The sequence below is a fragment of the Leucoraja erinacea genome, chromosome 1 (genome assembly GCF_028641065.1).
Source record: "Leucoraja erinacea ecotype New England chromosome 1, Leri_hhj_1, whole genome shotgun sequence".
Taxonomy (NCBI): domain Eukaryota; kingdom Metazoa; phylum Chordata; class Chondrichthyes; order Rajiformes; family Rajidae; genus Leucoraja; species Leucoraja erinaceus.
In genome coordinates this window covers 94820746-94833012 of record NC_073377.1, presented here as the reverse complement: position 1 = coordinate 94833012, position 12267 = coordinate 94820746, and the positions used below count along the sequence as shown (strand labels likewise).

Sequence of the window (12267 nt, the reverse complement as noted above, 5' to 3'; positions counted from 1 at the left end):
AGCATAGAACAGCACAGCACAGGAAAGGCTCTTTGGCCCACAATATGTGACTAACATTATGCCCAGATAATCTAATCTCCTTTGCCTGCACATGATCCATATCCCCCCCCCCCCCCTTAAAATATATTCATGTGCCTATTTAGAAGTCTCTAAAACGCCACTATCATGTCTGCCTCCATCACTGCCCATGGCAGCGTGTGGCAGCCACCCTCCACCCTTAGTGTATTAAAAAAACTTGCCCTGCGCATCTTCTAACATCTAGGTTGATAAAGGACAGGTAACATTTATACCACAAAAATGCCCTGGAATGATGATCTCCAGCAAGAGAGCATCTAATCAGCTACCCTCAATATTCAATGGCATTTCCATTGTAAAGTCCGCTGTCATCAATAGGATAGCACCCTATGCTCTTTGCATACTTGTGTATTGCATGCAAAACAAAGAATGTCACTGTACCAACTTGTCAGAACAGAGACATGGAGTGGTGATCGACTGATGAGTTTTGGAACTCTTCACTGTGATGGTGCGGAACATGGAAGATAAACATATAGAAGACTAAAGCGGAGACACAGGGTACTGCAGATAGGAATACTTTACTGTCACATAAGATGGCACAGTGAGATTCCTTGTTTATAGGGTGATTTCACCAAAGGTCAAATGAGCGTAGATCCCCCCTCACGTGACCGAAAATTCTGACTGGAGGACATCTCTCAGTTTGGTACATGTAAGTGAATGGGGAAACACGCACTTTCCCACCCGTTAAAAACATGGAAAAACGGACGTTTTTTAGCTGAAATTTTCTGTGCTAGTCGGGGTGACCCTGAAGCACAGCGACCTAAATTTTCAGGCAAAACAAAAGATAGAAAGTGAGGTAATTACAAGAGGGAACTGAAGGTAGAAAGCCGCGGAAATGAACAGCTGACAATTGCCGTGGAGATTTTAAGATCCAAAATATCGGGAATTATCGCATTTGCTCGCTGAATTTCATCAAAAGTAAGTTAATAATGCCTTAGTTTTGATGAAATTCAGCGAGCAAACGCGATAATTCCCGATATTTTGGATCTTAAAATCACCACGGCAATTGTCAGCTGTTCATTTCCGCGGCTTTCTACCTTCAGTTCCCTCTTGTAATTACCTCACTTTCTATCTTTTGTTTTGCCTGAAAATTTAGGTCGCTGTGCTTCAGGGTCACCCCGACTAGCACAGAAAATTTTCAGCTAAAAAACGTCCGTTTTCCATGTTTTTAACGGGTGGGAAAGTGCGTGTTTCCCCATTCACTAACATGTACCAAACTGAGAGATGTCCTCCAGTCAGAATTTTCGGTCACGTGAGGGGGGGATCTACGCTCATTTGACCTTTGGTGAAATCACCCTATAAACAAATAGCGGCAACCGCCGGCTCTGTCAAAGTTACAAAGCACGCCGGCTCCACCTTTTGTCCCCCACACACACACCGGGTCCCCATTGTCCTCCAATGTTATTCTCTTCCCCCTCCTCACGGTGGGTCTCCACGGTCTCATTGACCGAGGGTCGGCCCGGGAGGCTGCATCGCCGTCGACGCCCCCACTTCACGCCTCCGTGGTGCCGACCCGGGCCCCAGCCGCGGGCTCCGTTGGCCGCCCTGCCCGACCCGGACTCCGACCCTGGCTTCTACGCGGCGATCCGGGAGGCATCGGGACCGCGACGCCTCGATAAAGGTCTCTGGCCGCGATCCCAGTCCACAGCCGCGGCCCCACCGTCGGGAAGGTGGAATCTTCTTGAGCAAATCACGCAGCGCTGGAGTAACTCAGCCTGTCCGGCAGCATCTGTGAAGTGAATGGACAGGCAGGCCACATTTCAGGTCGGAAACCTTCTTCAGCCTGGGTCTGAGTGACTGGCTGAGTTCCTCCAGCACTGCGATTTATTCCGGTACTGAAACAGCTCCTTCTGCCCACGTCGTCTTTGCTGACCACGTAGCCAGGTCAAACTGCACATGGCCAACATCCCGCCACACTCTGCAGCCCTAGCTTAGTTGCTCTCCTGCTGATACCCAAGTGTGGAGTGGTTACTGTGGTGCTGAATGCACACCAACAACTCCTACATGATCCAGAACAAGGTCTGGTTGCTATGGCGCAGGATCCTGGCTGTACCTGGCTACTGTGATCAGGGTGTTGTAAAAGAGTGAGAACGTAACAGTGGACATTTCATACCTCTACCGCCATTCAATGACTGACCCTTCTACACGAACACTGCAACCCACATATCCCTCATCTCCAACAGCCTACCCGTCTCATTCTTACACAGCACCTGAGAATTCCAAGTCCATGTACTCTGGGCAACATGTTGCGACTTATTTGGCTCGGCATTGCTCTGAGGTTTTGTCTACATCCCATTCCCTGGGGGGCCACAGTGCTCACTTAGGCAGTGCTTTGACAGTTCTGCCACTCGCCGACAATTGGCGACAAAGCTCCGCTCTATGATTCGAAGAGGGGTTTCGACCCGAAACATTGCCTATTTCCTTCGCTCCAGAGATGCTGCCTCACCCGCTGAGTTTCTCCTGCATTTTTTGTCTACCTTCGATTTTCCAGCTGCAGTTCCTTCTTAAACATCCGGTCTTGGCGGTGCGCTTTCTGCTCTGCCTGCAAGTGTCTGCTGCCTGGGTCTGGGGGCTGGAAAGCAAAGATACTAGAGGAGCTATCTTTGCTGGAAAGGGAGGTCTGTGGCTCCAGCCTCCCTGACTCAGGCTATGTGCTACTCCGGGTGCACTCCGTGTACACGCTGTCACTCCTGGTGCCCGCCTGGGCCCGGGCTCCCCGGCCCCCAGTCTGTTCCGTGTAGAAAGGAACTGCAGATGCTGGTTTAAACCGAACATAGACACAAAACGCTGGAGTAACTCAGCGGGACAGGCAGCATGTCTGGAGAGAAGGAATTTGTGTCGTTTCGGGTCGAGATCCTTTTTCAGACTGGAGAAGGGTCTCGACCAAAAACGTCACCCATTCCTTCTCCCCTCCTCATGTTACCCTGGGTGCACGTTGCCCCCCCCCCCCCCCCCCGTGTCACTGCTCCCCTGTGTCCTCCCCGTCTCCTCCTGTCTCTCTCCGTCTCCCAGTGATTCTGTCCCCCCCGTGTCTCTCTCTGTCTTTTTTTTTTCCCCTCCTCTCCCCCTCTGCCCCCCCCCGTCACCGCCCCCCTTTCCCCCTCTCCCCGTCCCCGCCTGCCCTCTCTCTTTCCCTGTCACCCCTCTCCCCCGCCTGTCCCCCTCTCTCTCATTCATCCCCCCGCCTCCCTCTCTGTCTCCCTCCCTCTTTCTCTCGCCCCCTCCTTCCCTCTCCCCCCCCCCCCCCCCCCCTCTCTCTCTCTCTCCCCCCCCCCCCTCCTCCCCCCCCCCCCCCGTCTCCTCCCCCCTGGGTCTCTGGGAAGGCTGCTGCTGCTGCAGTCGGAGCTACAGGTGGAGCTGCGCCGACGCCGCGCTCTGATTGGTTGTGCGCTGCCTGAAGGCGGGTGCGGGTCTCCCGCTCACTCACTGCCCGCTCGCCCGCCCGCCTGTCCGGCCGTGGGGTGGTGGAGGTGTTGGTGTTGTTGGTGTTGGTGTTGGTGTTGGTGTTGGTGGAGGAGGAGGTGATGGTGATGGTGATGATGATGGTGGTGGTGGTGGTGGTGGTGCACGGCCAGCGATCCCAGCCCCTCCCTCCCACAGCCTGAGCCGCTGACCGCGTCTCCCACAGTCAGCCATGGGGAATGCGGAGAAGGTGCTAGAAGGGGCGGCGGGGGTCGTCCCCGTCTCCCTGCACAAGATCGTGTGGAGGAACGTGGTGCTGATGTGTCTGCTGCACCTGGGCGCCCTGTACTCGCTCATCCTCATCCCGCAAGCTCATCCGCTGACCTGCCTCTGGGGTGAGTGAGATGGAGGGAGGGAGGGAGGGAGAGGGCCGGGCCGGGCCGGGCCAGCAGGATGGCGCAGTCGTCCGCGCAGCCTCGTCTCTCGGGGGGTTCGCCGCCCCCACAGGGACCTGTGAAGGGGACAAGATGCCGCTGTAAATTACATGGGAGGGAATGAGCCCTTCGTACACTGAAGAGCAGGTTGTTGTTTGTGGGCCGACCAGAGCACGGTGCCCCCAGCCAGCCCTCATCTCCCACAACGTTGGCCTCCTTCTCCCTCTCCCCATCCCTCAACCCCCCCATCTTACTTCTTCCACCTACCACTCATCCAGTATCTTTGCTCTCACCTTTCCCCACCAATGTCGACCCTCAACCCTTCTATCCTTGCCCCCCCCCCCCCCCCCCCCCCCCTTCATACACGGCCGCATCTTACCCTCTGGCATTCAAATCATCCACGTCCCCAACCCCTAATATATTTGTCCCCCACCCCTAATATCTTTGTCCCCCACCCCTCACTCGGCTATCAACAACTTTAATATTTATATTTGCTCCCCTTCAGCCCAGCTGAACGTGTGTTCTCCCCCCTCCCCACCCCTCCAGCTGCCTGGATCCTCCGTGTTTCTCACGAAGCCCAACTGTGATTAATGGTATGAGCGTGGACGGTGTGGAATTACATTGGTGAATAAATAACGAATAAATAAATAACCAAAGACTGTCTAAGGTCACTGCTAAAGAATTGTCATGTGTCTGGATGTCAGTGGTGATAGGAAGACGTTAGCTTTAATTACACATATAATCGGATATTACAGTGCGAGCTGTTTTAAAAAGAGTCTGCAGTGGTTACAGAAAAGAAATTACAGTTACAGAATGAAACGCCAGGTTTGATTCTAACACCTTAAGTATCAATGTCTGTATGAATCGGGAAAGCATTAGTCCCTAATCTAGTATCATGTGAATAATTAAACGTTGTTAACTCCGTTTTAAATGGTTATCTGCTTATACGTGTACGCTGCATGCTTGACCATCTTTAAACAACTTGGGTTTGAAGAAGGGTCTTGACCCTAATCGTCACATATTCCTTTTCTACAGAGATACTTGCCTGACCAGCGTAGTTACTCCAGCTTTTTGAGTCTATCTTGGGTTTATTTAACATTTTTTTATAGCAGTATTGTAAAAGCTCCCGAGGCCCGAGGCATTTTCCAGGAATGGTATCCGTCATACTTTGAGGTGAAGGATATCAGGAAAGATGATAAAAATTCAGCCTGCCCCTGCAGATGTCAAAGGAAGCAGTTGAGGTCATCTTCTTTTAATATCCCAAGGGAGTCAAAATATCGATAGCATCTTACCTATTTTGAGGAGAAAGAGTTTAGATTGATTCATGATGGAATTATCTTGGATTTGTTTAATTTAGTTTATTGCCAATTTTGAGTTGGAAAGTGAAATAGTTAATAATTCAGTCTGGAGTTATATCTGCCAATGGCGATCAAAAACTGCATGAGAAATTGATCATGCTCAATCTGATAAGGGAGGATGTTTATAATGTATTTCATATGACTAGTTGAAACGGCCTTAACGCATTCAAACAACTCCATCAGAAATAGATTTTAATATTGTTAAATATCTATGGGCAAGATTTGGTCAACATTAAGAACGTTTAAAATTTAATCTTTTGAATTCTGATTTGCAAAAATAAAATTTGTAGTGAGATGTGTTACGAAGGTAGACAAATCTCTCGGTCTAATCAGATATGTCCGAGGACACTGGAAGTTGGAGAGGAAATTGCAGGTGCGCTGGCTGAGATTTACAAGTTGTCATTGTATGAGGTGCCACTGGAGAGTGGCAAATGTTGTACTTCTATTCCAGATGGGCTGCAGGGATAAGCCTGGGAACTACAGGCCAGTGAGCCTAACATCTGTGATCAGAAAGTAACTAGAGAGTATTCTGAGTGATAAGATATACAGGCATTTAAATGGACAAAGGCTGATATGGGATAGTCAGCATGGTTTTGTAGAAGGGATGTCGTGTCTCAAAAATCTGTTTTTTTGAAGATGTGACCAAAAAGGTTGATGAGGACAGAGATGTAGATATTGTATGTATGGATTTCAGCAAGGCATTTGACAAGTTTGCGTATGGTAGGCTGCTCTGGAAGGTTAGATCGCATGGGATCCAAAAAGAGATAGCTGAATGGAAAGAAAACGGCTTCATGGAAGGAAGCAGATGGTGGTAGTGGAAGGTTGTTTTTTACAGGAGGCCAGTGACTAGTGGTGTGCCTAGGTTCTGGTGCTGGGGCCATTACTGTTTGCCATCTATATCAATGATTTGGATGAGAATGTACAAGGAATGATTACCAAGTTTGCAGATGATACTAAAGTGGGTGGTATTGTAGAAAGTGAATATGGTTGTCAAAAATTGTAGTGGGATCTTGATCGGTTGGGCAGGTGACGTGAGGAATGGTTGATGGAATTTAACACGGAGAAACGTGAGGTGTTGCCTTTAGGGATGTCTAAGGGCAGGACCTACATAGTGAATGGGGAGTGTTGAACAGCAGAGGGATCTAGAAGTGTAGGTACATAGTTCCTTAAGTGGCATCACAGCTAGATAGGATGGTCAAAAAGGCTTTCGACGTTGGCCTTCATCAGTCAGAGTATTGAGTATAGAAGTTGGGAGGTCATGTTATGGTTATATAAGACAATGGTGAAGCCATATTTAAAGTTTTATGTTCAGTTTTGGTCACCATGTTATAGGAAGGATGTTGTCAAGCTCGAAAGGGTACAGAGAATATTTACGAGTATGTTGCCAGGAGCTGAAGGACTGAGTAATAGTGGGAGGTTCAGCAGGCTAGGACTTTATTCCTTGGAGCACAGGAGGATCTTGTTGAGGTGCATAAAATCATGAGAGGAATAGATTTGGAAAATGCAGTCTTGCCCAGAGTAGGGTAATCGAGAACCAGAAGATATAGGTAGAGGGAGATAAAAGGTTTAAGAGGAACCTAAGGGGCAATTCTTTTTACACTAAGGGTGGTGGGTGTATGGAATAAGCTGCCAGAGGAGGTAGTTGGGGCAGGTACTATCTCAACGTTTAAGAAACATTTAGACAGGTACATGAATGGGATAGGTTTAGAAGGATATAAACCAAGTGCTGGCAGGTGGGACCAGTGTAGATTGGGCATGTTGGGTTGCATGGGCAAGTGGGCCGAAGGGCCAGTTTCCACGTTATATGACTTTATATGACTTCATGGCTGTCTGACATACTGAAGTGTAGCTCTTGGATAATAAAATACGTCCAGGTTCCATAACACACATATAGGCACAAATCCATCATTTGTAATAGATTCTAAATTATTTGGATATCCTTGAAACTGTGGTTACAAGATTACATTCATCGATTCTCAATGACGTTTGTAGCAAACCCATTAAAAGGTATTTTGTTGTATTACTAAAATTATTAGGGATTTACATGAGATTTAGATATGGAGTAAATCTTCCAAGATTTAGTGTGTAGTATTAAGATTAATACAGATTATAAATAATCATTTTGGATGTAGATGGGAGTTTTTTTAAAACAATAATACGATTAAAGTGGGCGATTGCTAAATAATCTGATTTGCATAGAAGATGTTAAGATTATCGTACAAAGAGAAAAGTAACAGCCTTTTAATGGTGAACTAGACCAACTGGGACCCGTTGGGTCACTGTCAGACGGGAGGCCTGGACCCCCAACGCAACCCGTTCCCCCAACATAATTTCTTTTTTTTTTTTTTTTTTTTTTTTTTTTTTTTAATTTTTTTTTTATTAGAAGTACGGTAAATTACAATTTTAAACAACACATATTTCTTGATACATTTTTTTTACCGCTTCATTTTTTTTTTTTTTTTTTTGAGCTTTAAGAAAAAGGTAGAAGTAAGGAAAGTAAAGAAAGTGCAAGAGAGTCGTGCAGTGCAAGAGTGTAAGGAAAAGAAAGCCCCTTAGGAAAGAAGTTAGAGAAGGAAGTAAAGTGAGAAAATAGACCCTAGAAAAGAAAGAAAGAGAAAATAGAAACAATCGCTCTATTATAACATTAAACTCCGCAGAAAGGGGACTACCAACCAAGTCTGTTTTTGTTATTTTACCTCCCGTTACCAGGTCCTGATTCCGCTTATTTATATATTTGTTTTTTTTAGATTACTATTGCACCTCATACTTGTAATAGGTCCAGAAACATAGACCACGTCTTTTGGAATTGGTCTGCTTTACCTGCTAGGAGGAATCTCATCTCTTCCAGATGTAATGTTTCAAACATATTTGATATCCACATTTTTATTGTTGGTGTTGGTGTCGGCGCATTTTTCCAGAATTTAAGTATAAGCTTTTTTCCCATTATTAGCCAGTAATTAAATAAATTCTTCTGAAATACGTTTAATTCAGGGCTTACCTTCTGTTATTCCGAAGATAATCTATTCTGGTTTTGGTACCAGTTTTATTTTGATCAATTTTGAAAAAATATCAAAATTTCATACCAGAATTTTTGGATTTTTGTACAAAAATCAAAAGAGTGCGCTATGGTAGCTTCTTGACATAGGCATTTATCACAGATTGGTGAAACATTAGGGAAGATTTTATTTAATTTAGTTTTTGAATAATATAATCTATGTAATGTTTTAAATTGGATGAGCGTATGTCGTACGTTGATCGAACATTTATGCACCTGTAGTAAATGATTATCCCAGGTCTCTTTTGAGATTTTTATAGCTAATTCTTGTTCCCAATCTTTTCTAATTCCATCTGTTGTGGGTATTTCTATGTTTAAAATGATATTATATAGGTACGATAATAAATTAGCTGATTCCGCCTTGGTCTTCATTGCTTCATCCAATAAGTCGGAAGGCATATTATGATTGTTTTTTGTGTGTTTTTTCAGATAATCTCCAATTTGAAGATATTTAAAATATTTGTTATTTTTCAAATTATATTACAGTTGTAGTTGTTGAAATGATAGTAAATTCCCCAATTCATACAGATCTTCGAGCGTTTTAATTCCCATTCTTTCCCATTGTATAAATGATTTGTCTATGATTGATGGTTTAAATGATGGATTATTGACCATTGGTATTAAAAGAGATAGGTTTCTTAATTTTAAAGTCTGTTTTATTTGTTTCCATGTTCTTATTGTGTTATGTATAATTGGATTTTTATTATAATTTTTATTATTCAAATTTGTTGGCGAGAGGATGGTCGCTCCTATATTACTCGGGGAGCAGTCCCCTTTTTCCATTACCATCCAGTCCGCCTGCTGTGCAGAATTGTCCAGCAGGTGAATCATATTTTTAATATTTACTGCCCAGTTATAATACATAAAATTAGGGAGCGCTAGACCCCCCAGCTCTTTTTGTTTATTAAGGTGTGCTATTTGTATTCTATGGGATTTATAATCCCATATAAAATTTGTAATGTCTGAGTCCAATCTTTTGAAAAACTTTTTTGGGAGGTATATAGGTATTGATTGAAATAGGTATAGAATTTGTGGTAAGAAAACCATTTTAATAGCATTTATTCTGCCTATTAAGGACATCGGAAGTGTTTTCCAGAATTTAATCAGATTATTCAATTTCTTGAGTAAGGGATTATAATTGGCTTTAAACATATCCTGGTAATTTCTAGTAATTTCAATTCCCATCCCCCAACATAATATTCCACCACTCATCCATAGGCCCAGACGGGAGGCCTGGTCCCCCAATGCAACCTGTTCCCCAAGGCAATATTCCACCACTCACCCGTTTCCCCCAACGCAACCCGTTCCCGCAATGCAATATTCCACCACTCACCCATAGCCCCCAACTGCGCAAGGGCTGCTAATTTCAGCTTATTCACCCTCCCTAATTTTTAAACTTAAAAAAAAATGCAATTGCACTTACTAACTGGCAGAACTCAGTGTACTGTGACTTTAAAAAAAAAATGCATTTGCAGCTGCTAGGGCTAACAGGATTTGGTGTACTTGGATAGCAACATTTTTGCGAGCAGGGCCACAATCTGATTCTGACATCATAGCTGTAAGCACAGAGAAGAATTTGTTCTCAAATGGAGGGTTTGTAAATCTTAAAAATATTAATAACTTGTGAAATATAACATCAATCTGAACGAAACATGACACAAACCACCACAGGACAATTGTGAGTAAGGTGGTGCAAAAATAGATGCGCTATCGTGTACTGTTTTGGCATAGATCCAGGATCATATACGCGCGTATAGATAGATAAAAACAAGATGAGAGTTTTAGTAATATACAAGTGCAGACCCGTTGGGTCTGCTCCCCCAACGCACCCGTTCCCTACCTGTAGTCCCCACGGGAGGTGCTGTCCTCCAACTCAAGCCGTTCCCAAACATAAGATTCCAGCACTCCCCTTGCCTCCCTCAGCAGTGCTATTAAAAAAAAAATTCCAATTGTACTTGCCCTGCGTGTTGCAATAGCAATTAGCCCTCCCCCTGCTAGACTATCCATAATGACATAATTAGTTCAAGTTGCCATTGTGATGTCATAATTTGAACCTGGTCGTGTTGAAATTCAAAGACGTCATTATTTGAAGCAGGTCGGTTTGAAATTCAATGTAATTAATCAGTAATAAGTCGAGAAATAAAGCATAAAATGTTCAGTGAAAGTGATCTCTGCCTCGAGGTCTTCTTCTTTCGTGTGGCGTGCACAGCCTAAAGTTGTTGGACAACTTGTTCTATTTGATCTTCCATTTGTGCACGTCGAGTTGATTGCATTAGTCGAAACAGGGCGGACCACGTGAAGGTTGCAATCTTCCACCCCTCTGCCTCGAGGTGAAAAATGTGAATCAGAATATGTAAAAATCTTGTGAAAGTCGGCATTTTTAAAGCTTTAATCGAGAATTGGGGGTAGAGCGCTGACATGGATAGAGAAGTGGTTGGCAGACAGGAAAGAAAGAGTTGGGATTAACGGGTCCCTTTCAGAATGGCAGGCAGTGACAGGTGGGATACCGCAAGGCCTGGTGCTGGGACCGCAGCTATTTACAATATGCATCAATGATTTGGATGAAGGGTTTCAAAGTAACATTAGCAAATTTGCAGATGACACAAAGCTGGGTGGCAGTGTGAACTGTGAGGAGGATGCTATGGGAATGCAGGGTGACTTGGACAGGTTGCATGAGTGGGCGGATGCATGGGAGATGCAGTTTAATGCGGATAAATGTGATGTTAACCACTTTGGTTGCGGAAACAGGAAGGTAGATTACTATCTAAATGGCGTCAAGTTGGGAAAAGGAAGTACAACGGGATCTGGGGGTCCTTATTCATCAGTCTATGAAAGTAAGCATGCAGATACAGCAGGCAGTGAAGAAAGCGAATGGCATGTTGGCCTTTAGAACAAGAGGAATCTAATATAGGAGCAAAGAGGTCCTTCTGCAGTTGTACAGAGCCCTAGTGAGACCACACCTGGAGTATTGTGTGCAGTTTTGGTCCCCTAATTTGAGGAAGGACATTCTTGGTATACAAGGTTAATTCCCGGGATGGCTGGACTGTCATATGTTGATAGAATGGAACAGCTGGGCTTGTATACTCTTGAATTTAGGATGAGAGGGAATCTTATTGAAACATAAGATTATTAACGGTTTGGACATGCTAGAGGCAGGAAACATGTTGGGGGAGTCCAGAATCAGGGGCCACAGTTTAAGAATAAGGAGTAAGCCATTTAAAACGGAGAAGAGGAAACACTTTTTTCTCACAGAGAGTGGTGAGTCTGTGGAATTCTCTGCCTCAGAGGGCGGTGGAGGCAGGTTCTCTGGATGTTTCAAGAGAGAGCAAGGTAGGCCTCTTAAATAATAGCAGTCGGGATATAGGGAGAAGGCAGGAGCAGGGTACTGATTGGGGATGATCAGCCATGATCACATTGAATGGTGCTGGCTCGAAGGGCCGAATGGCCTACTGCACCTATTGTCTATTGTCTAACCTGTCAAATATAGGGTGCTCATCATTGAGGCTTGTCTTTGCTAGCTGAACCATTGTGACATCATCAGTTAAAACTCGTGGTTTTAATTTCAAAGTATTTTGACTTAATCAGTAATGAGTCGAGAATAAGTGGAGAAATAAAGTCGAGAAATAAGTGGAGAGGGGGAAGAGAACGAGAGAGGGGGGGGAGAGAGAGGGAGGGTGGAGAGAGGGGTGGAGAGGGAGGGGGGAGAGTGGGGGAGAGTGAGGTGAGGGGGGGGAGATGAGGGGGGGGGGGGGGGGGGGGGGGGGGGGGTGGCAGCAGAGGGTGGAGGGGGGAGAGGGAGGGGAGGGAGGGGATGGAAGGGAAGGGAAGGGGAGAGAGAGAGACAGAGAGGAAGGGGGGGTAGAGGAGGGGGGGAGAGGAGAGAGAGGGGGAAGAGAGAGGAGGGGGAGGAGATGGGGAGAGGGAGGAAGAGAGAAAGAGAGGA

At 45.3% G+C, this 12267-nt stretch overlaps 1 protein-coding gene across 1 annotated transcript in view; it reads left to right on the top strand.

Annotated features, from left to right (window-relative positions):
- The first annotated feature begins 3578 nt into the window (after positions 1-3578).
- The window catches only part of LOC129699470 (stearoyl-CoA desaturase 5-like), a 67459-nt gene continuing 58770 nt past the window's right edge, over positions 3579-12267 (top strand). Inside the window, exon 1 of the mRNA XM_055639294.1 lies at positions 3579-3872. Coding sequence (XP_055495269.1) covers positions 3710-3872 — 163 coding nt within the window. The 5' untranslated portion in view covers positions 3579-3709. The remainder of the gene's footprint in view (positions 3873-12267) is intronic.